A 23,113-nucleotide genomic window follows, 5' to 3' on the forward strand; every position below is an offset into this window, starting at 1 on the left:
TGGAGAAGAGATATTACGACAAATAAATACGCTAAACTTTTCTGTGCTTAGCAAACATCCATCGAAGTAAGATAAAAAAAAAAAAAGAGAATTCTAAACTGGACTAAAAAAAGTATTTTTTTCCAACTTCCATATTGGTCCAGACTATTGTTACGACATAAATTGGATGTAATGCATATTGAAAAAAACATATGCGAAAATTTGGTGGGCACATTGTTAAATATTATGAGCACACATGAGTGATGTGAGGTAATAAAATGGTTTATCACCTACACATTGTAGGTTAAAATCCAATTATAAGAGTTATACTTGGATAAACCACATAGACTTAGGGTTGTTTTATTAGCTGAAAAGAACCTAAGTATAAATATACCCAAATAGAATACTTCAGTAGTAGTTTAATAATTTCTATATGATAGAGTTATTAGAAAACTTCTATGAGAGATTAATAACATATACAATACGTTATTTTTAGCTCTCACGTCTCTAAATGTTCACAATTCAGATTTAAGCGGTACTTTGTGTCACCCTGGGAGTGACCTCCATTCAAAAAGTATTTTTTAGCTTAAATCTAGATTTCGGTGAATAAGAGGGAGTTGTTCAAATATAAGTCTTTTATACGATATATAGATTTCAACTGTCACGTCTCCACATAGTTTACACCGTGAGATTCATACGACGCTTCGTGTCACCCTGGGAGTGACCTCCATTTGGAAAGTGTTTTGTATGAGTCAATATCAAGGTAAACGGAGGAAGTAGTTCATAGTAAGTGGGTGAGGATATGTGTCAATATATCCTACAGTCTCCTTAATTAGTCTAAACTGTAAGATTCCTATGTTGCGCCTGTTGGTTAGCTTTAAGCGGCCCTTTGCTAGTTGTTTAGCGACAGCTATCCCTACGGAGGGTTATAACATAGGATTCGGAACAACCCAGGCTTCAATAAAATCAAAAGGTTTTATAGTTTCGTCTTGGATATCGTCTTTTATTTCGGAGGCAAGTTCATACCATTTTATAGGATCTGAAAAATGGCGGGTCACACTTACAAGAATTACGAAGTTGTTAGTAAAGATCTTGACCAAAAACGATAACTAAACGACTATAGGAATAAGAGTTATTCCAGGGATAGTGTTTGGTCAAAATTGTTTGTTTCAGTGAAGGAGTATCTAACTGCCCCACGACAGCACATATTCTGACTCACTAAAGTGTCGTATAAATAATGGTTATGGGTACATTATTACTTTTTGCTAAAATTTGATCTTGGATTTAGTTACAATTTGCTAATTAGAATTTGTTTGAATTTTATCAGCATGTCGAATTCTAGAATACTCACTTCTGATTTATAACAGTAAAATCAAATCGACAAACAAATTACTAGCGGTTGGTTACACCAAAAGAGTTTTAACAGAGGATTTTCCTCCATCTCCCAACTCATCTGAAATTATGAATTATGTAGATGAGAATGCACAATTCGAAAAACAAAATAAATATGATTTACTTGTTATCAAAGCATGTTTAGTGGAAAACGATAAAATCTGGATAATTGATTCAGGTGCTGCTAATGATATATGTACTATCTCATAGGAAACAAGTTACTGGAGACAGTTGACAGAAGGTGAAACAAACTTTAAGGTAGGAATCAGGGAGATTTTTTTAGCTAAAGCAGTGGGAGATATGAAGTTATTTATACGAGATAAGTACGTTTATTTGAAAAATGTATATTATATTCCTTCTATGAAAAAGAATTAATTTCTGTCTCTTTTTTGCTAGAACAAAATTATAAAGTTTATTTCGAAAATGGTGAAGTGTTCATCAAAATGGGAAATAAATAGATTTGCTCTACAAAATTAGAAAATAACTTGTACATGTTAAAATCAACTGAGGTAAAGCTGTTTTGAACATAGAGATGTTTAAAACTGCTGGGACTCATAAGAAAAGAAAGATTTCTCTAAATGCCTATCTTTGGCACTTAAGGTTGGTTCACATAAATCTCAACAGGATTGAGAGACTAGTTAAGAACGGTCTTTTAAACAAGTTGGAAGACAGTTCATTACCACCTTGTGAGTCTTGTCTCGATGGTAAAATGACAAAAAGATCTTTTTCTGGAAAAGTTCTTAGAGCCAAAGAAACCCTAGATCTGATTCATTCATACCTTTGTGGGCCTCTAAATGTTAGAGCAAGAGAAGGGTATGAATATTTCATCAGTTTTATAGATGATTATTCCATGGATAGGCATGTTTACCTAATGCACCAAAAGTCTGAAACTTTTGAAAAGTTAAAAGAGTATAAGGCTGAGATTGAGAATCAATTAGGTAAAAAGATTAAAACACTTTGATCGGATCGAAGTGATGAGTATATGGACACAGAATTTCAGAACTATTTGATAGAACATGGAATTCAGTCTCTACTCACAGCCCTGGCACACCTCAGCAGAATGATGTGGTAGTAAGGAGAAACAAAACCTTGTTGGACATGGTTCATTCCATGATGAGTTATACTCAGTTACCAAATTCTTTTTGGGGACACGCAGTTGAGACTGCGGTGTATATTTTGAGCATAGTTCCTTCAAAAAGCATTTCTAAAACGCCTTACGAGCTCTAGATGGGACGTAAAGAAAATTTACGTCACTTTAGGATTTAGGGTTGTCCAACACATGTGTTGGTGCAAAATCCTAAAAAGCTGGAACACTGTTCAAAAGTATGCTTATTTATAGGTTACCCAAAAAAACAAAAGGTGGTCTCTTTTATGATCCTCAAGAAGATAAAATGTTTGTATCGACAATTTCAACCTTCCTAGATGAAGATTATATAAAGAACCATCAACCTTGCAGTAAGCTAGTAATAGAAGAAATATCCAGAGAAACGACAAATGTATCAACAAGAGTTGTTGATAAGACTGATATTTCACATCCTTCTCAAGAGTTGAGAATGCCTCGTTGTAGTGGGAGGATTGTGAAGGAAATCGGAAGCGAGATTTCCATGAGCAGGGGAACAAGATTATTCCAAATTACAATCATGAATGAACAATGCATTTACAATCGACTTGAATACAAACGATTATACAATTCATACAGAGAAATTACAGCATGAATAATCTCAAAAGAACAGAGATCAAACTCTACGCATAATAGCAGAAGCGTCTCCATGCTCTAATGCACACTCTGATCACTCGAACAATAGAAACCCAATAGAAACCATGAACGCTCTATCTACACGATCGCAACACTGCATGAACACATCACAAACATTTCGTGCTCATCTTCAAGGATCTCCTCATTCACGAACTCCTCCACAACATGAACGACCTCCACAGCACCACGAATAGCCTCTAGAAAACCTCGACGGTGTCGAGTTGAGTCTGACACCACCAACAAGGCTAACTTGGTATTCTCGATGTGAGAATCCAGAGGGTGGACTCTGTTCGGACTTGGTATGAGGCAGACAAACGGAGGAAACAACGATCGCGTACACGACTGGGCAAGTGGGAGATGACGGAGACCTATCGCATAGGTTGATGCCCAATCGTTTAGATAAAGCTATGCGATCGTCTAGCAAAAGCTATGCGATCGTTTAGTGTTTAGCTCGATCTGTAGCCTACATACACTCACGATCGTTTATCTTAGGTCAACGATCGTCTAGCAAAACTATGCGATCGTTTAGTAAATACTGCATGATCGTTTAACTCTACTCTGCACGATCGTTTAGCTCGCCCAACCGTCGTTTAGTAAATCCGAATTTACTTGACGACTTCGTGTGTTTCTTTTGAGCGAGAGAGAAAACTCAAAACTTTTTCAAACTTTTATAAAAAACTTCTTTTTAAAGTAGGAAAACCATTTTCCTTTTAAACTCACTGTTACCATGATTCAATAACCACCTACTAACTTGGTTATTTAAAAGAAAAAGAATTAATTATCCAATGATTAATATTATTATAAATATATATGATAACCAACTTATCATACTATATTTATAACCTATAGTTTTAATATTTCATCTCATGAAACATATAAACCATAGTTCTTTTTCTATTCCATGGTACTTAATGTAAATCTCATTTACATTAATCTTCTATTAGATGTATCTCATACATCATAGCGATTATATCATATATAATCAAAATACCTCTTGTCGATTTGAACATTTCAAATCAACACCAAGAACCGATCCTCAACTGAATCTATTGTGCTACCAAGGGGACCTTATGAACCTGTAGCTTGAAGCTCCAACGGTATGTGAATAACTGACTAAACTCTTTAGTCATGAGATCCACCATCCGTTAACTGTCAGGTACTCCACTAAAGATTGACAACTGAACTCTCCTTACTACAGATATATTATGTGTCCATCTTAATCAATCAGCAGTGCGACAACCCTTCACAGATCGCTCGTAAGTACAGTTGGGCCAATAACTGTTATGCCCCTGTAGTTACATTTGTCTCTTTAAGTACCACTGATCTCTCTAATGAACATCAGTCATAGTTCTACTATGACTGAGTCTTCTCTTCCAAAGAGAAGCTGTGGCCACTATGTTCAAGCCTCGGAATCAGCCCTTAAGGAAGCAATCTCCCTACTTATCCATGCTTTAGGAAAGAAGTGAATTCCATCTTGTGGATTGAGTTCCCAGCTCCCAGATTAGACAAGTCCCCAAAAAGGTAGGCATGTTGAGTTGGCAATCTGACCATTCTCATCCATACTAATCAAAGGACTGCCCTCAAAGGAAGAAGTTCCCAAAACACTCAGAATTGAGGTCGTGTCATCTATGGTCGTTTAGGTGAGATGCAAGTCTCTAGTATCAACGGCGTTATATACAGAGTCTAGTCATCTCATGGTCTAGGTCTTATACAAACTCTTTGTATAGAACACTTCCGCTCCATGTCTCCACATGAATGGTCAGAATCTACCATCTGTAGTAGTTTACAACACTTGCAAACCTCTACAAAGTGGCCCATATCCGTAGTATCACCAAGATCAGGTATCCCACCTTAATCCTTATACTACAGACCTATTTAGGTTATCACTTAAGGTATGATCTACTTGTATATCACATATACATGCCTAAGTTCACATAAATAACCAAAGAGCTTTGTTTATTGGATATGAGTAAATACCAGAATTAAATAATACTTATTTTATTCATTGAACAATGTGTATCTTTACAAAATAATGAGACTCCAGGAGAATTAGGACACCAATCCCAACAGATTGTGCAACAGCCTGATCGGTACATGAGTTTAACTGAAACTCAAGTTATCATACCAAATGATGGTTTAGAGGATCCATTGTCTTTTAATCAAGCAATGAACGATGTGGACAAAGATCAATGGATTAAAGCCATGGACCTTGAAATGGAATCTATGTATTTCAATTTTGTCTGGGATCTTGTAGATCAACCTGAAGAGGTAAAACCCATCGGTTGTAAATGGATCTACAAAAGAAAACGAGACCAAGCTAGTAAGGTACAGACCTACAAAGCTAGATTTGTGGCAAAAAGGGTTTACCCAAAGAGAGGGATTAGATTTTGAAGAAACCTTCTCTCCAGTTGCCATGATAAAGTTTATTAGAATACTCTTGTCCATAGCCACATTTTATGATTATGAAATATGGCAAATGGATGTCAAGACAACTTTTCTGAATGACTATCTTGAAGAAAGTATCTATATGTCTCAACTATAAGGGTTTATACAGTAGGGTCAAGAGCAAAAAGTTTGCAAGCTTAATTGATCCATTTATGGATTAAAACAAGCTTCTAGATCCTAAAATATGAGATTTGACGCTGCGATCAAATCTTATGGCTTTGAACAAAATGTTGACGAACCCTGTGTATACAAGAAAATCGTCAACAAAACTGTCGCTTTTCTAGTGTTGTATGTTGATGATATTCTGCTCATTGAGAATGAGGTAGAATATCTAGCTGACGTTAAGAGATGACTAACTTCACAATTCCAAATGAAAGATTTAGGAGAAGCGCTGTATGTTCTTGGAATCCAAATAGTTCGGAATCGCAAGAACAGAACATTGGCTTTATCTCAAGTATCTTATATAGACAAGAAGTTGTCTAGGTATAAAATGAAAAATTCTAAGAAAGGATCTTTACCTTTCAGGCATGACATTCACTTGTCTAAGGAACAAAATCCTAAGACACCTCAAGAACTTGAGGAGATGAATCGAATTCCGTATGCATTTACAGTTGGGAGTTTGATGAATGCAATGCTGTGTACTCATCTCGATATATGCTATGCTGTAGGAATTGTCAGCAGATTTCAGTCTAATCCTGGTCATGACCATTAGACTGCTGTTCAAAACATTCTCAAATATCTTCGCAGAACGAGAGATTATATGCTCGTGTATGGCACTAAGGATCCGGTCCTTACTGGATACTGATTCTGACTTTTAGACCGATATTGATTTGAGGAAATCAACTTTGGGGTCAGTATTCACTCTTAACGAAGGAGCAGTTGTGTGGAGAAGCATAAAGCAGAGTTGTATTGCAGACTCCACAATGGAAGCCGAGTATGTAGCTGCAAGCGAAGCAACAAAAGAAGCAGTATGACTTAGAAAGTTATTGACAGATCTGGAAGTAGTTCCTAATATGCACCTGCCTATCACTCTCTATTGTGACAAAAGTGGAGCAGTTACAAACTCAAAGAAACCACGAAGCCATAAAAGGAGAAAGCATATTGAACAAAAGTACCATCTCGTCAGGGAGATTGTATACATAGGAGACGTAATCGTCACCCAAATTGCTTCCCAAGACAACTTACCCGATCCATTTACAAAGGCCCTCTCGGCTAAAATGTTCGAGGGTCACCTAGTAGGACTAGGTCTACGAGTTTTGTATCACTAGGGCAAGTAGGAGAATTTGTGGGTATTGTAATGCTCTAGTTTATTGTATTTGTACATTTTATTCTCTCCATGTAAACTCAACATTGTATATATTTGTATATATTGATCAACTGGAGTTTTAGTCCAAGTGGAAGTATTGTTGGGTTTTATGTCTTAAAAACTCGCAGTTTGTAAAATAATAAACATTTTCTATAATCAATATACTTGTTATTGATTTCATAAATTGTATGGAAGTCTAAATCCAATAAACTAAGACCCATGACTATTGTATGAGTACTTGAACTTTATGTGGAGACATAAGAGTGGATCAGGTTCGAGTAAATATTCAAAATGATCTATGATATATGAATAAGGTTGGATACCTTATTCTGCTAATACCATTGTGTTGGATCGATATGGCAACCCTAGAGGGGGAGTGAATAGAGTTTAATTAAACTTTTTTTTTCTAAATTAACCCAATTAAACTAATTAATACACTTTTTATAAATAATAAGAAAAATTCAATTTATGCAACAAATAAGATGACAAAAATGTGATAATTTAATTCTATCAAATTTTAGCAAATAAATAAGAACAAACTAAAACATACAATAAATTGCTTAAATTAATTACAAAAATAAAAAGGAAAGAGTTAGAGAAGAAGACACCGTAATTTTTATAGTGGTTCGGTTAAACTCGACCTACTCCACTCCTCAAGCGCCTCTTGGGAATTTGAATAAAATCTTTCCGACTCTTTCCATGGATTAGAGCCCAACCGTTACACCACAGCTCCTTTTACGGGTTCAAGAGCAAACTTGATCCTTTCCACCGTTTAGGATCAAACCGTTACAAATGTTGGAATTTTTAAAGAACACAATACAACTCTCACTAGAGTGGATTTATAAGTTTAAGCACTTAACAAATTTATCCTCACAATACAATAATACTCTTTCAAGAATAAGATGAAAAGAAAAAAATTGGGAGCTTAGAGAGAGTAACAATGAAAACTTTTGAGTTTTGGAAGATTATGAAATGTAAAATTTGTTAGTTTAAAATTTGGAGAGGAAGATAGTTTATATAAATATGGAAAATTTTTTAGAAAATTCATTTTCCTTTTAATTCATTTTCTTTTTTAATTCATTCTCTTTAAAGTCAATCCAAAAATAAAAACATACAATGTGTAAAAAACTAGCCGTTAGACATAAATATAAAATAATATTAAATTTATTTTCCTTTTAAATTTCTTTTTAATTTCAATTTTTTTTTAATTTTAAATCAATCCAAAAATCAAAAGTCCATCATATGTTAATCTCTTAATGATCCACCATTCAACCAATATGCTGCCACATGTCTACATGCAAATGGTCTCGTTATGTCATGTCATCAACCACGGTATTTTCTCTATAGACTTGTTTTGGTCATGTTGTCTTTGTTTTAGCTCTGATTTGAGTGATTCAAGAGGTATTGGAATCGTTGTTCCGAGCTCTACGCTATGGACATATTAAAACACTAGGATTTTCGGTAATTAAAAATTGAGTTTGTTATCATAAAAAAATTGATTAATTAATTAATTAAAATTAATTAATTTGAGATTAAGGGCCAAAAAGCCAACACATTGAATGCGGCCTACTTTGTAGTTGTTACAAAGAGTTGTAAAGTGCTACATACGATATGATCTTAATTCGTACATGTTATGACATGAGGAGTGGGGGCAATGAGTTTGCATAAGATCGGGACCAAGAAATAAGTCACTCTTACTTTATAATGCTGGATACTGTTTAAGACTGACTATTTCACCTAGATGACTTAGGTAACTCGATCTTAATCCTGAGCTAACTATGAACTCCTGTTTATTTGGAATTGCCCTTAGATTTACATAGTTGAGGGTTGACTCAACAATGTCGGCTCAATAAGACTCCCATTTCAGGGTAAGACCAAATATATAGCTGGGGACATAGGGTGCAAGACGGAGTTCACACCTACCCAATTTAGGGATAGGAGAAAGGTTGTTCTCTCAAGTAATGAATCCAGGTACTGAACAAGGAGCCTCACCCTCTCACTGGGTTGATAAAGTTTGGTTTAGTGATTGAATCACAAACCAGCTGTTCATTAGTGGATCAATAGGGACTTGAGGAAAAAGACGTAATTTCGGGGGTAAAACAAATATTTGACCCAGCCTTATCCCGGGGGTCGATTTGCTGATTATGGTTAAATCATGTGGACATAATATATATTTATAGTGAGGGGAGTGCAATTATGGGCTTTAGTGGAGTGACCCATTAGTTAACAAATGGAGATTAATTTGGTTTAATGAGTGCCCATGATCTGTAAGTCCGCGAGGTCCTCCTACTAGCTTGTAACCCCCTACTAGCTTGTAACGGACTAGCTCTAGAATAACGTGTTAAGTTAATTTGAAACGTTCAAATTAAAATTAAGGGAATTAGTAATTATATGAGATATAATTACATGTTTAATTTGAGAATTAAACGGAATAGGAGAATTTATATATATTTAAATATGATTTAAATATATAAAGATGGATATATGTTAAAATTAATTTAATATTTAAGTTTTATTTAATAATTAATTTATGAAATTAATTAAAATTTTCATTTTTAAAATCAAAATAGATTTTATAAAATCAAATTTTTATTTTTGAGATAAAATTGAAAATTAGAAAATAAAACACTTAAATGGAAAATTTTTATCCATCTTTGAAGTAGCTCACACATAATGCTTCTTCTTGGCCTTGTCTTCTCCAAGCATGAGTTACAACTCATGCAAGTCTCTCCTTTGCATGTTGATCTGCAATATAATAAATAGATTGGAGTGAAAATCGGTAATGCAATCTATAGAGAATTTTAGAGAAAATTTGGGTTGAAGAAAGAGTTATTCAACAAGATTATGAACATTTCTCCTTCATCCCTTAATTCAAGCTTGTTTTGAGTCCAACAACTTAGGGGTGGTCATTCAAACCGCAAAAACCAAACTGTTTCTAAAAATCGAATCGAACCGAATCGAAAACTTCGTGTAACCAAAAAATGCAGTTCGATCTGGTTTGAAGAAATTTTAAAACCGAATTAATTCGGTTCGGTTTGATTTCGTTTCACTTTCGAAAACCGAATTTGAAACCGAACCGAACCGTTTTTAATTAATATATTTATTTATTTATTGATATATTTAAAAAAAGTGTAGAACCGAATTTAAAACCGAACCGCTTTTAATTTAAAGAACAAAACCGAATTTAAAACCGAACCAAACCGAACTATTTTTTTAATTAAAAAAGAATATAACATGGATTTTTTAAAAATGCCAAAAACGAATTTGAAATCGAATCGAACCGTGCGGTTCGTTTCGCTTCGGTTTGAATCAATAAATCGGTTCGGTTCGGTTTGACCACGAAACCTAACTGAACTGAACCGTTTCCATCCCTATAATAACTCAATCTAGAGTACCGAGAGAATAGTGGGGAAGATCTTGAGGGGGTCTACAATAAGATTTGGAGATGATAGCAGCTAAAGAAGGAGTTTTGAAGAAGTTCTACAAGAGGTATGTCTTGAAACTCACTTGTTTTTCTGCAAGGGCATGCTCAATATTTTGCCAAAATTAGTGAATTTGAATGCTTAGATGAACATTGTGCTTCCGCTGTTGCTGATACAATCCTACAAATAGATGCATCCAATAGATGGTCACACGTATGCTTATTATCAAGTCAACATCTTGAATTTGCAAGATTACTTGCTCAAATAATTAAGTTAAGAGCATAGTTTCCTGATTATACAATTAAGACCATTCATCTTGGTAATGTTGGTGAATTTACATCCCAAGCTTTTGATAATTATTGTATGTCAATTGGGATGAGTGTTGAACATTCTGTAGCTCATGTTCATACACAAAATAGTTTAGCAGAATCATTTATAAAATGTTTGCAATTAATTGCAAGACCATTACTTATGAGAGCTAAGCTTCCTTCATTTTTATGAGGACATTCTATTTTGCATGCAGCGTCACTTGTACGCATTAGGCTAGTAACTTATCATAAGTACTCGCCATTACAATTAGCTTATGGTCATGAGCCAAATATCTCCCATATGAGAATTTTTGGATGTTCAGTATATGTTCCTATTGCTCCACCACAACGCACTAAGATGGTCCTCAAAGGAGGTTAGGAATATATGTTGGATATGATTCCCCATCAATTATTAAATATCTTGAGCCCCTGACAAGTGATGTATTTACTGCATGATTTGCTGATTTTCATTTTAATGAGACAAATTTTCCAACATTAGGGGAAGGAATTAAGAAGTCGTAAAAAAAAAATTACATGGAATGTATCGTTATTGTCTCATTTAAATCCCTGTCCAGATCAATGTGAACTTGAATTCATAAAATAATTCATTTGCAAAATATGGCAAATCAATTACCATGTGCATTTATAGATGCAAAGAAAGTAACTAAGCCACATATACTAATTACAAATCCATCAAAATTTACAAAGATCACTAATGAGTCTGGAACACACCAAAATCCTCGAAAACAAAAAATAATTAATAGTGAAAAAGATTTGGTTGAGGATGTAAATACCCATAAAGAAATTCTTGACATGACTAGTGAGGAAGGTGAAATACCTAAAGATAATAATGAAATTTCAATAAACTATGTCATGATAGGAAAAAGATGGAATCAAACGAATTTAATTATTGACAACATTTTTGCATATAACCAAAACCTGTTGAAGAATGTCGACATAGAAAAGATTGGCTTCAGCGAAAAGAAGCAATCGAGACAGAATTAAATTCACTTTCAAAACGTCAAGTTTTTGGACCAGTAGTCTGAACACCAGAATGTGTTAAACTGGTGGGATACAAATGAGTATTTGTGAGGAAAAGAAATGAAAATAATGAGGTCATAAGATATAAAGCAAGACTAGTTGCACAAGGTTTTTCACAAGGACCTGGTTTTTATTTTGAGGAGACGTATTCTCCGGTGGTGGATGCAATTACATTAAGATATTTAATTGATTTGACTATGTATAAAAGTTTGGATATGCATCTTATGGATGTAGTCACAACATATTTATATGGATCTTTTGATAATGTTATATGAGAATCTTAGAAGGATTTAAGATACCTGAAACATATACATCAAATTCTTGAGAATGGTATTCAATAAAGTTACAAAGATCATTATATGGATTGGAACAATCAGTACAGATGTGATACAATCGCTTGAGTGGATATTTATTGAAAGAAAGATATCAAATAATCCAATATGTCTGTGTGTTTTTATAAAGAAATCACAATTAGGATTTGCTATTATAACTGCATGTTGATGACTTGAATATAATTGGAACTCCTGAAGAGCTTTTAAAGGCAATAGATTATCTTAAGAAAGAATTTGAGATGAAAGATCTCAGAAAAACAAAATTTTGCCTTGGTTTGCAACTTAAGCATTTAGCAGATGGAATATTTATTCATCAATCAACTTATACAGGAAAAATTTTGAAAAGATTTTATATGGACAAAGCACATCCATTAAATATTCCAATGGAAGTCCGTCCATTGGATATAAAAAAAGATATATTTTGATCTCGAGAAGATAATGAAGAATTTCTTGGTCCTGAAGTATAATATCTCAGTGCAATTGATGCATTTATATATCTTATTAATAATACAAGACTAAATATTGCATTCTCAGTAAATTTATTAGCTAGATATGTTCTTCTCCTACAAAAAGACATTGGAACGGAATTAAGCATATACTTCGTTATCTTCGAGGAACAATCGATATGGGTTTATTTTATTCAAATAAATCAAATTTTTATCTAGTTGGTTATGCAAATTCTGGATATTTATCTGATCCACACAAAGCTAGATCTCAAACAGGTTATCTGTTCACATATGGAGGAACTGCTATATCATGGCGATCGGTGAAACAAACTATAATTGCCACTTCCTCAAATATGCTAAAATATTGTAATTCATGAAGCTAGTTGAGAATGTGTATGGCTAAGATCAATGACTCAATACATTCATGAAATGTGTGTCTTGTTTTCTAATAAAAATCTTCCAACAATATTATACGAAGACAACACAGCTTGCGTAGCCAAAATCAAATGAGAATATATTAAAGGAGATAAAACAACACATATTTCACCGAACTTTTCTACACTCATGATCTTGAAGAAAATGGCAACATCACTGTACAACAAATTTGTTCGAAGGATAACCTGACAGACTTATTTATAAAGGCATTACCAACCACAACTTTTGAAAAATTGGTGCACAGCATTAGTGGCGTGTCTTATATGAAATATGTACTTTTTTCCTTCACTTTAATTAGTGTTCCAAAGACCATGTGTCACTATTCATGTTGTCCATGTGCCTTGTAGTAATTCATGCTCGGTGTCTATGTAAGTCCACATCCTACTTGCCACTTTGCCTATAAACAGTGGTCATTGGTGTATCTTAAAATGATATACCTATTGGTGAGAAATCCACACCAAATTTCACTAAATTTTCCTATTGTCCAATTTTATAATTTTAGTTATTTTTAATTTATTATATTATATTTTTCCATATCCATATTCCCGTTTGTACTCCTCAATTTCATAATAAATCAATATTTTTTTTAGCATTTGCTGGTGGTTTCCACACGTAGTTGAAAGTGTAATGTTTCGTAGGTCTCACCTCAAGGTAAAAGACACTTATTTGTGCAAGAATCATACTCCAGAAGGGAAGAATATGTCGAGTCCACGATACTAAATTTTTATCAGACACATTGACCTTTGCACTAATATATTCACATTTGTATGGATTTTTTTATTGACATGAAAGAGAATCTACATTTTTATTATATTGTAAAGAAGTCTATAGATACGAAAACAAAAATAAACAACAAAATGTCACTAATGTGATTATGATATAAATAATAAACATTTTAACTTGTTTAAAAATCGCAAAATATTTATTTTATATATATATATATTCATAATTTTTCCAGAATCATCCATCAACAGACATCTCATCAATATTTTCATATGCATTTTCGTCCAACATCGATAGTGCCTCGAATCTATTACTATTTATCTTTATTAGGTCTCACAAACTTATCACCTTTTTCCTGCTCTTACTCTTTAGAACTCAAGGACACAATTGTTCCAACCTATAGAATAGATGATCAAGTATCGTCGTATTTTCCTACACTTACTCGAGACAAGCTCATGTCATAATTGGATCTCTTCTGCTCCTTAAGATAAGCTCATGATTTCTCATTGAGCTTCTTAAACTCATCATCTCTTCTGCTCTTGAAACATTCTCATGTACTCATCTCAAGATTCTTGATTTACCATTTATTGACTTCAAAGCTCGAACTTGAGTAACCTTGAACCATTCATATGCCACAATCTTTTAAACCACAGACAGTTTTCCAGAACATGATGAGAAGAGATGCAATGTAATACAAGCAGGCGCTTTCATGCCTACTAAAAGCAATTTCCACACCAATTATACACAAGACCCCACCTACCACATAACCAACCATGTAACATTCTAGATTCCCATCTCTACCAAAAAAAGATTTACCTAACTTCTTTAGTTTCTTCACTGTATTCCCTTCCGAAAATCAGCCCCCTATAAACAAACACCTCTTGCAGCATAACTAACACCATCAAGAATTCTCATGGCAGCAACTAAAGGTCTTGTGTTTGCTATGCTTTTCATTGCTTTTGATATGCTGCTCCTTATGGAATCAGGCCAAATGGTAATCCTTCTTCTATTTGTTTTGTCTATTCACTTTCAATATTTTCAATGCTTCTCAACTTTGTGGCCTTATCATCTTTCAGGTTATCACGACTCAGGTGGATAACCCTCTTCCTCACGAGATAGGTAACAATGGGATTTGAGCACCTGCACTCACATTGTAATGTTAATGGTTCTTGCTTCGTGACCAAAATCTGAGCCTCTTGCAGATTGTGAGAAAGCTTGTGATGCAAGGTGCCGATTATCGTCGAGGCAGAAGATCTGCAAGAGGGCATGTGGAACCTGTTGTGCTCGCTGTCAATGCGTCCCACCGGGCACTTCAGGCAACTACGATGTTTGTCCCTGCTATGCTAATATGACCACACATGGAGGCAGGCACAAGTGTCCCTAGACATTCTTGCTGGTTCTATGATTGATGATGTAAGGTCTCAGAATCACAGATATCCAAAATAAAGATGTTAAAATCAATAGTCTTTTCTCTGAATGTAACAAATCAATGAGACAACTTTGATTCTAGAAGTATATCAACAAGAATGAATTCTGTAGATTTCACTATTTATAAAAGGTTGATGTTCTGAATTGTTCAAAAACTATGCAAGAGAGATGCAGGGGACTCAAATTCTGTTCACCTTTTTCTTTGTTCTATTTGTCACAACAAGACCACACGGACAAATATACTGTGGGGGAAACAAAGCGAAATCAGTAACACAATAAATTCTGTCATGAAAAACAAATTGCAATCTTAGATCTCTAACATGTACTATCTTCACTCCAGCTTTTCCAGTTCCCCCATTCTTTCAATAATCGCCTGAGAATTTTTGAAGATGGAAAAAAAATTATTTAAACGTGAGATTGAATATTACCATTTAGGCCAAATAAAATTCATATAAATAAACTCTCATAATATGGCTTCATGCCTAAACATGGACGCATTAACAGTTCCATGACTATGCAAGATTGTGTTGACAAGTAATGACAGTCAGGTAAAGAGAAAACCATAATTACTAGGAATAAACAGGCAATACATTACCTTTTTGCTCGTTTCTTGGAGTTCTCCAGCAAGAATAAATTCATCAAGTATCAGATAGACCTTCATCAGATTCAGCATAAAAATGTGGATCAGCATGGTAGAAAATTCAACACAGTAATTACCATATTAACAAATCTCAAATGATGAATCTTTAAATTTACAACTTTCAACTAGAAGGGAAATAGAAATATAAACGTAAGTATCAACATCTCAAGGAAACAAGAAAATATGCAAAGAATTTGATTGCCGTTGTTGGACATAAGAAACTGAATGAGTTAGATGAACATTGCTAACAAAGAATTTGAGTTGGAGCCTTGGCATCAACTGATTGAGAACAAACACGGAGAACACTGTGAATCCATTGGGTAGTGGGAAAGATAAAATGTTCTCCAATTAAGAAACCGAGACAACCAATATAGCTATTTACTTAAGAAATTGAATAGATAAACAAACACCATATGCTATAATACAAGAAGTGAAAGGAGAGTCACAAGACCAGTATTTCAAAAGAGAAATAGAGAACCTTCATTGGTACACAATACTACAATAGAATGGAAGCAAAAGTGAAGAAGAAAGCAAATGAAGATCAACAAACCTTGTGAAAATTAAAAACCAAATCGAGCTCACACACATTGCTGAAGAAATGATCCAGAATCTCCACAAACAAATGAATACACTCGAGGTAGGCCAACTCGTTGTCTGTTATATCCACACAAAGAGAGAAAAATAATCCTGCATATCGTCTGTAGATGACCTTGTGTGTTCGGAACTACAAACAGCAGTTGAGGTTGCAATAAGCTAGAGCTTACATAAGAACCAAATAAACACAATATGCAACACAAACAAATACTAAGATTCATGCCCAAAGGGAAACTAAAAAATGTCAGCTGAAACGAAACAAATCCCAACAAAGAACAGAGAAGAACGAATTCTCTATCAGAACACAAGTTTATTTACAAGGAGGACAACATAAACCCATTTCCTTAGCTAGTAAACATCACACTTTGGTTAGAAGAGGATCTTTCATTCAACTTCAACAGCATAAGATTAAAATATCATCACATACAGATAAACCTACAGAATTATAACAAAAAGTTCTCACCTCGACGAAATTAGTGAACTTGGGATCTCTATTAACAACCAATCGATGAACCTGGAATTCAATCAAAAGAAAAGACCGAGAACTTAAACTGGAAAGAGGAAATTGGAATCAGAGAATTAAGAAAGGAAATTCACGAGGGGATTAGAAATACCTCGTATTCGACCTTGTGCTTCTCGGATTCCTCAAGAGGAACATAATACTTAGCGAGACGGGTCTTGCCCTGCCTGTTTTGCAAAAGTATGAACCGGATCTGCAAAAATAGAATGTCAATGTCAAAACCCTTACAATCTTAGACTACGGGGAAGAAGGAAGATCATCAAAATGAGAAAGTGGAGAGACCATTGTTGAAAATGAGGAAGGAAGATCGACGAAAGCAGCTCGAATTGATTATCGGAAGCCGAATTTGGAGCACAAAGTTGCAAACGAATTGATGTTTTGAAAGTTCTGTACCAGTAGCTCGTAGGTTCAAAATTTCTCCTCTTCGGCTCCGTGAGAGGATCTCAGGAGCAAAGCAGCCAAAATAGTCTTCTTGTTTATTCTTCTTTTTAGACCAAATTTACATTTTCTCAATTGAATTTCTAACAATGTTTTCGCATTTCTATTTTATCATTAAAAAAATTTCATGAAGTTTAAAGAAAAAACAAAAAATAAATAAATTCCTGAAACATGAAAATAACTTAATAAGTAATAAAATGTCACTCAATTCTCACATAATAATAATAATAATAAAGTCACATCTCCGATCCTGTCTTGTCCCGTAGACATTTCTAATCTTAGTCCTGACTAGATTTTCATCAACAAAGTTGGAAAAAATGATTGCTTTGAATGTACCATTTAAAGAAGTAAATTTGTGTTATCAATCCTCTTGAGATGCACTTGGATGGTACTATTTGTAGAATATGAAAAACTATGTGTGCTATTTTTTTTTTTTACAATTTTTCATATCCACCCCAGAATTTCCATATATATATATATATATATATATATATATATATATATATATTTACATTTTTATCCTATTGTAAAAAGTTCAGAAAATATGAAAAAATAAGAAATAAAATGTCATTCATGTAAGTATAATAGGGAGTTTTTAATGGGTGAAAAATTTAGAATGTATAATTGCATACATGTCTTTGATGTATTGAAATTTGCATATATGGAAAAATTCTCAATTTTGATTTTTTGTTTATTTTGTATTTCAATTTTGCCATTTTAACAAATTCATGCTTTTGGTTGGAACAGAGATAGAAGCAGATGATAGGGGATTTATGGTAACAATTCACATTGTGGCGAGGCTGCAACGGTCAACGAACAGAAGTGGCGAGAGAGGCGAAGTGTGGGCGACGACAGATGGTGTAGACAACAACACTAGTTGGTGAAAGAGATGTTGGGGGGAGGGGGAGAGGGGGAGGAGGATTCTGTTGCGTATGAAAAAAAAGAAGTTGGGTGAATTTTTTTTAAAAATATAAACTTAATATATTTTTTATCAAGTGTATCAACAGTATAAAACAATATGTCATTATAAAGTATATCAACAATATAAACAGTGTATCATTATCAAATATATCAGCAATATATTAGTCAAGTGTTTCATTAGTATAAACAAGTGCATCATTATACGTTTATCAACAGTACATCAATCAAGTGCATCAACAATATAAAAGATCGCTTTATTATCAAGTTTATAAATAGTTTATCAGTCAAATGCATCTGCAGTATAAACAAGTGCATCATTATCAAGGTTATCTCTAGTATAGTAGTCAAGCGGATCGAAAGTATAAAAGAGTGCATCATTATCAAGTTTATCAGCAGTATATCAGTCAAGTATATCATTATCAAGTGGATTATTATTAAGTATATCAGACAAGTGTATCAAGTTTATTAGTAGTATAAACGAATGCATGATTGAAAAATTAATAGTATATTAGTCAAGTGCATCATTATCAAGTGTATTAGTCAAATGCATCATTATCAAGTATATCAATCAATGTATCATTATCAAACATATCAAATATCTCAGTCAAGTGTATTAAGTATGTGTATATTCATTTATATGAATAGTGGTGTGTAAATGAGTATGTGACATCCCGAATTTTTTGGATTTTGAAATTAATTATCTCGAACTATTTGGAATTATATTTTCAATTTTTGGAGTTCGACATTGAATTAAATGTGATAAGATAATTAAGTTTATATTTAGTGATTTGGATTTATGGATTATTTATGTGAGAGATTGAGAGGTTATAGGGGAAAAGGAAAAGGAAAAAAAATATACATGTATATTGGGTGTTGACTGGTCAAATTAGGGTTTGACTTATTCTTAATGTATATAAATATATATATGGATTTAAGGTTAAAAAAAATAAATAAAAGAAATTTAGTTTTTCCCTCTTCTCCAAGCCTACAGTCGTGAGTTTCCCTCCCTCCAACATCTCTCAGTTGTGACCCAGCGCTGCTCGTTCCGCCGGAGTTTCAGATCGCGTCATGATCCAGCTGCAGCCCACTTGATCTCCAGCTGCCTCACTCGCATGCTAGCGCTGTCGTTGGAGTCTTAACTGCCAGATCTGAAGGCACACCACTGTCCACAGTGATCCGTAGTTGGTCTCAGTGTGGCTGTTCGTGTAGGTTTTCGTCGGGTCGTCCGTTCGTTACAACGTCCACTGTTTGGTCCGTCGCACTCATTCACCGCCGACCGTTGATCACTGCCACTGAGTCATCGCTTTACATTGCCAGATTTTTAGAGTTTGATGGGTTCTGGTGAGTTGATGAGATTTCGTTGGGTTGTTTCCAATCTACTGGTATGTGGTTAGTTTAATTAAGTTTCAAGTGTGTCCATGGTAGGTTGGTCTAACTTTAGTTTCTTCACATTGCCTTGATCATAGATTTAATGTTCTTGAAGAATTTGAAGAATTTTGAAGAAATTTCCAGTAAGGTTGGGTGTATAATCAGTGAGTTTTGTTAGGTTCTTGTTTAATGGTAGATTACCCATTAAGCTTTGTACTAGTTTAAGTTTGTTACTCATAATGCTTATGTTAAATTGGAGCTTTGAAGGATTTTGAGGCACTGTTTAGAAGCCGTTGGGTTTTTGTAGGTTATCTTAAGTTTAATTGTTAGGAATTTAGTCATTGTCTTACTAGTGATTTGTGCATAGGCTGGAATACTTGGTGGATGTCTTTGAGTGAAATCTTGGATTAATCTTGTTTTTACCTCCATTTGGGCAAGTGGTTTAAGGATAGTTGAGGTAAAGTATGTTGGAAATTTATGCTTTATAGGATGAAACTGATTATGGTTTATGTTTTAGGCTTTGGATTAAGAAGTTTGATAAACAAAGGAACAAAATCGTTTGGATTTACTCTAAGGTAAGTGATTTACTACTGGTTCGCACTCGAACCTAAGTTGATGTAAGACTGTGATTGCACTGAAAGCATGATTATATTTTGATGGGTTGAATTGCTATGACTTGCTATGGTTGGACTATTAAGGGTGTTCTGGAAACTTGTGTTATGTTATGGGAAATATGATATTATGTGAATGATTTGCTACGTTTGAATGATGGATGGACTATTGAGGCTATTCTGGAAATTCTTGAGTGAGGATGTTCTAAGATTATGATTACATACTTATGACTATGTTAGACTAATAGTGGCTATTAGGATTCCTAACGAACTGTGTACATCCCTTGTGTATGTTTTAGCGTCTTTATGGGATTGCCACCTATATTTATGATTTTTTCTGTGACTCTTCGGAGCCACTACCTATGAAAGCGTGCCCTCAGATTCGCCCCTTATCCCTATATCGGGATGCACACATTTGTTTTATTAGAAAGACTAACCTGTACACGTAGTGGGCCCAGTAGTGGGTTGCTTACTAAGTATTTTTATACTCAATCTTTTCTCTATATGTTTTTTTCCTGGTAGAGGTAAAGATAGACTGGCGAATGACAAGAGAAATCCATGACAGAGCCATTGGGACTTTACATCGCTTTCGCACATGATTTTCTCAAAGTGTTATGTTTTGTTTTAGAGTCAAATATTTAAATTATTCGATTGTTTTAGTAAGTTATTTATTCAACTTATTTTGAAGTGGACTAGGGGTACCCTGAACATGTTTATATTTTATTTTATTATTTTAGAGCTTTATTTAATGATTTTTTTTATTTTTTTATTGCATTTTTCTTCTAGAAATATGTTTTCAAGCTTATGCATGCATGTAGTGGCGTCCTTGAAGTATATTAGAAAGTTGGGTCATTACAGTTGGTATCAGAGCTTAAGTTTTTTGGTTCTGTAGACTGACTTACATTGTAAATCCAAAATATTCCTTATGGCCCATCATTGGATTCCTTGTCATCACCAAGTACGTCCGATCAGTAAAAGTATTACGAAAAGTTTTATATGAAAGCATTTGTTTAATTTAATAGCACAAGTTATTAATAGCACATGTTATGTTTTACATCTTGTTTAATGCCTTTATGGAAGTTAGTACGAGGTGATTAATCAGTTATGATTTGATAAGAAATCGATGAATGTTAAAAGTCACTTGACGATATTTTATCTTATGAAAAGACTGCTAAGAAGGAATAGATATTCCCGTTCAGAGATCTTGAGGTTTAATAAAACTATGTGATGTGACAACAATTTTTTCACAAGGCACGTACATAGGTACAAGATTAAAGTTGCTTTAGGGATAAGAAAGGGAAGAATAAGAGACTACGTTTTTTATTAAAGGTTGCTACATATTAAAGTCATATGCCTTAAGAAGAATTTTGAATGGATCAAAAAGTCATAATCACTCTAGTGGTATTAGGGTTTGGTGGATTAAGTAAGGTGTTAGCTTGTGCTTCTTCATGTAACGTGTCTAAACAGAAAAAAAAAAATCCTAGCAGATATATAGGTGATAATATGAAGAACTCCTTATAGGACTTTGATAAGATGCTTTTGGCAAGGAATCCAAGATGGATGGAAATAAAGTTGGCTTTAAGTGGGGAAAATCAAGTTGTTAGATTGAATTATTGATCTCCAGGTAATTTGATTTTGTCTTCATGGACTGTTGTGATGAATGAACTAAGTTTAATTAACTATGTCAAGAGAAAAGAAAAGTATTTGGAGTTTTAAGGCCATGTCAACTTGTGAGGAAAATAAAAGTAATAAGGAAATACTTTATTATATTGGATAGGTAAAAAAATAAAAATGAAATGAATGTGTTCAAGACTCCTCAGTATTGGAGTATGATTTGGATTTTAAGACATGAATTGAGTGGTTATCAAGTGTAGACTTCGGTGTAAAAGAATAATCCCTCGTTAACATTTGGGACTTTGGATCTCAGTGTCTATTAGTTGAAACAATAGCTTACTTAGGTTGTGGTTGTAGAACTCGGTGTTAGCTTGAAAACTATATTTTCAAAATAAAAGGTTAAATAGAGACAATCAAATGTTGGTAGAGAGTGCTTCGTAAGCTTCTTCAAGTTAAAGTGAATTAGGAGAAAATAATGTTTTATTTGAAAAGGTTTAGTAGCTATAGTTACCAGAAACTATGAAAATGGAAGAGGTAAGGCATTGTTAAAGAAGGGGCAAATCACTGAAAGATATTAGCAAGTTTTAGAGATTTTGATTGGGGGCATGGATATTTGGACAAGGAATCAATAATGTCATCAATTTGATTTGAAGGTGAAAGTAATCTAGCTTCAAGTAAGGAATATGTTATATAAGTGATAAAGCTAAGTAGGTTAGATCTTCCAAGATCACCATTGGCATAAGAGATAGACTTGTTAACAAAATTAAGTTGATAGCAGGAAGTTGCTACAAATGGGATGAAGTTGCTCAGGTCATGGAAATATGAACTATTAAGCAAAATTTTTCATATGCCCTAATGTTTCACCTTGGAGCACACTTGTTTTGTTTGTTAAGGAAGAGAGATGAAATTCCCGTGTATGTATCAATTATTAAAAGTTGAGTGTGGTTGCATAGTCAGGTCGCAAAGGAATGTTAGGGTTGTTAGGTGTCGAATTTGGATTTTGAGTTATGGGTTGGGGCACTGTAAATTGTATGTTTTCTTTTGCATGGACAATGAGTTTAACAACTCTATGAAAATAAATATTCTTGAGGTGGATGTGTGAATCAAGAAGGTTCTTTCCTTAAAAGCTATATTCATGGATCATATATAGTTATTATGAGATTATATGGATGTGTTTTTTATGGACTGATGCATTATGGTTTTCAGGGACTTCAGGAATCTCATTATGTAAGAGATTTTCAGACTCATTCGTAATGAGGTTTAAAAAGTTATATACGATTGTTTTAAGACTAAAGAGTAGCATGAGGATTGGCAAGTAAGCTTTATAGCCCTTGGTAGTAGAAGGCTTTATGTTAAGATTCCAATGAGTATGAGACTTAATTGGACAAAGTTGT

The 23,113-nt window shown here is 33.9% G+C and overlaps 2 protein-coding genes across 2 annotated transcripts; one reads left to right on the top strand and one right to left on the bottom strand.

The window, feature by feature from the left end:
• The first annotated feature begins 14,386 nt into the window (after nt 1–14,386).
• Nucleotides 14,387–15,206, top strand: LOC120087258 (cypmaclein-like). The gene is made up of 3 exons (XM_039044195.2): nt 14,387–14,579; nt 14,662–14,704; nt 14,788–15,206. Exons 1-3 carry the CDS (start codon nt 14,499–14,501, stop codon nt 14,967–14,969), a joined length of 306 nt encoding a protein of 101 aa, XP_038900123.2. The 5' UTR covers nt 14,387–14,498; the 3' UTR covers nt 14,970–15,206.
• Nucleotides 15,101–17,315, bottom strand: LOC120087257 (SNARE-like superfamily protein). The gene is made up of 6 exons (XM_039044194.2): nt 17,050–17,315; nt 16,862–16,960; nt 16,711–16,761; nt 16,204–16,377; nt 15,609–15,668; nt 15,101–15,386 (listed from the first exon to the last, which is right to left on the bottom strand). Exons 1-6 carry the CDS (start codon nt 17,050–17,052, stop codon nt 15,345–15,347), a joined length of 429 nt encoding a protein of 142 aa, XP_038900122.1. The 5' UTR covers nt 17,053–17,315; the 3' UTR covers nt 15,101–15,344.
• Between the last annotated feature and the right edge of the window lie 5,798 nt (nt 17,316–23,113).

Source organism: Benincasa hispida, chromosome 9 (assembly GCF_027475165.1).
Source record: "Benincasa hispida cultivar pf3 chromosome 9, pf3_genome.v1.1, whole genome shotgun sequence".
In the NCBI taxonomy this organism is placed as follows: domain Eukaryota; kingdom Viridiplantae; phylum Streptophyta; class Magnoliopsida; order Cucurbitales; family Cucurbitaceae; genus Benincasa; species Benincasa hispida.

Excerpts from the sequence above, each read along its gene's own strand:
- LOC120087257 (XM_039044194.2), bottom strand. Across the intron at positions 16,762-16,861 it reads AGCACAAGGTCGAATACGAG|GTTCATCGATTGGTTGTTAA; the intron begins GTATTTCTAATC and ends ATTGAATTCCAG. Across the intron at positions 15,387-15,608 it reads TCCAAGAAACGAGCAAAAAG|GCGATTATTGAAAGAATGGG; the intron begins GTAATGTATTGC and ends AAAAATTCTCAG.
- LOC120087258 (XM_039044195.2), top strand. The coding sequence starts at position 14,499 with ATGGCAGCAACTAAAGGTCTTGTGTTTGCTATGCTTTTCATTGCTTTT. Across the intron at positions 14,580-14,661 it reads TTATGGAATCAGGCCAAATG|GTTATCACGACTCAGGTGGA; the intron begins GTAATCCTTCTT and ends ATCATCTTTCAG. Across the intron at positions 14,705-14,787 it reads CCCTCTTCCTCACGAGATAG|ATTGTGAGAAAGCTTGTGAT; the intron begins GTAACAATGGGA and ends AGCCTCTTGCAG.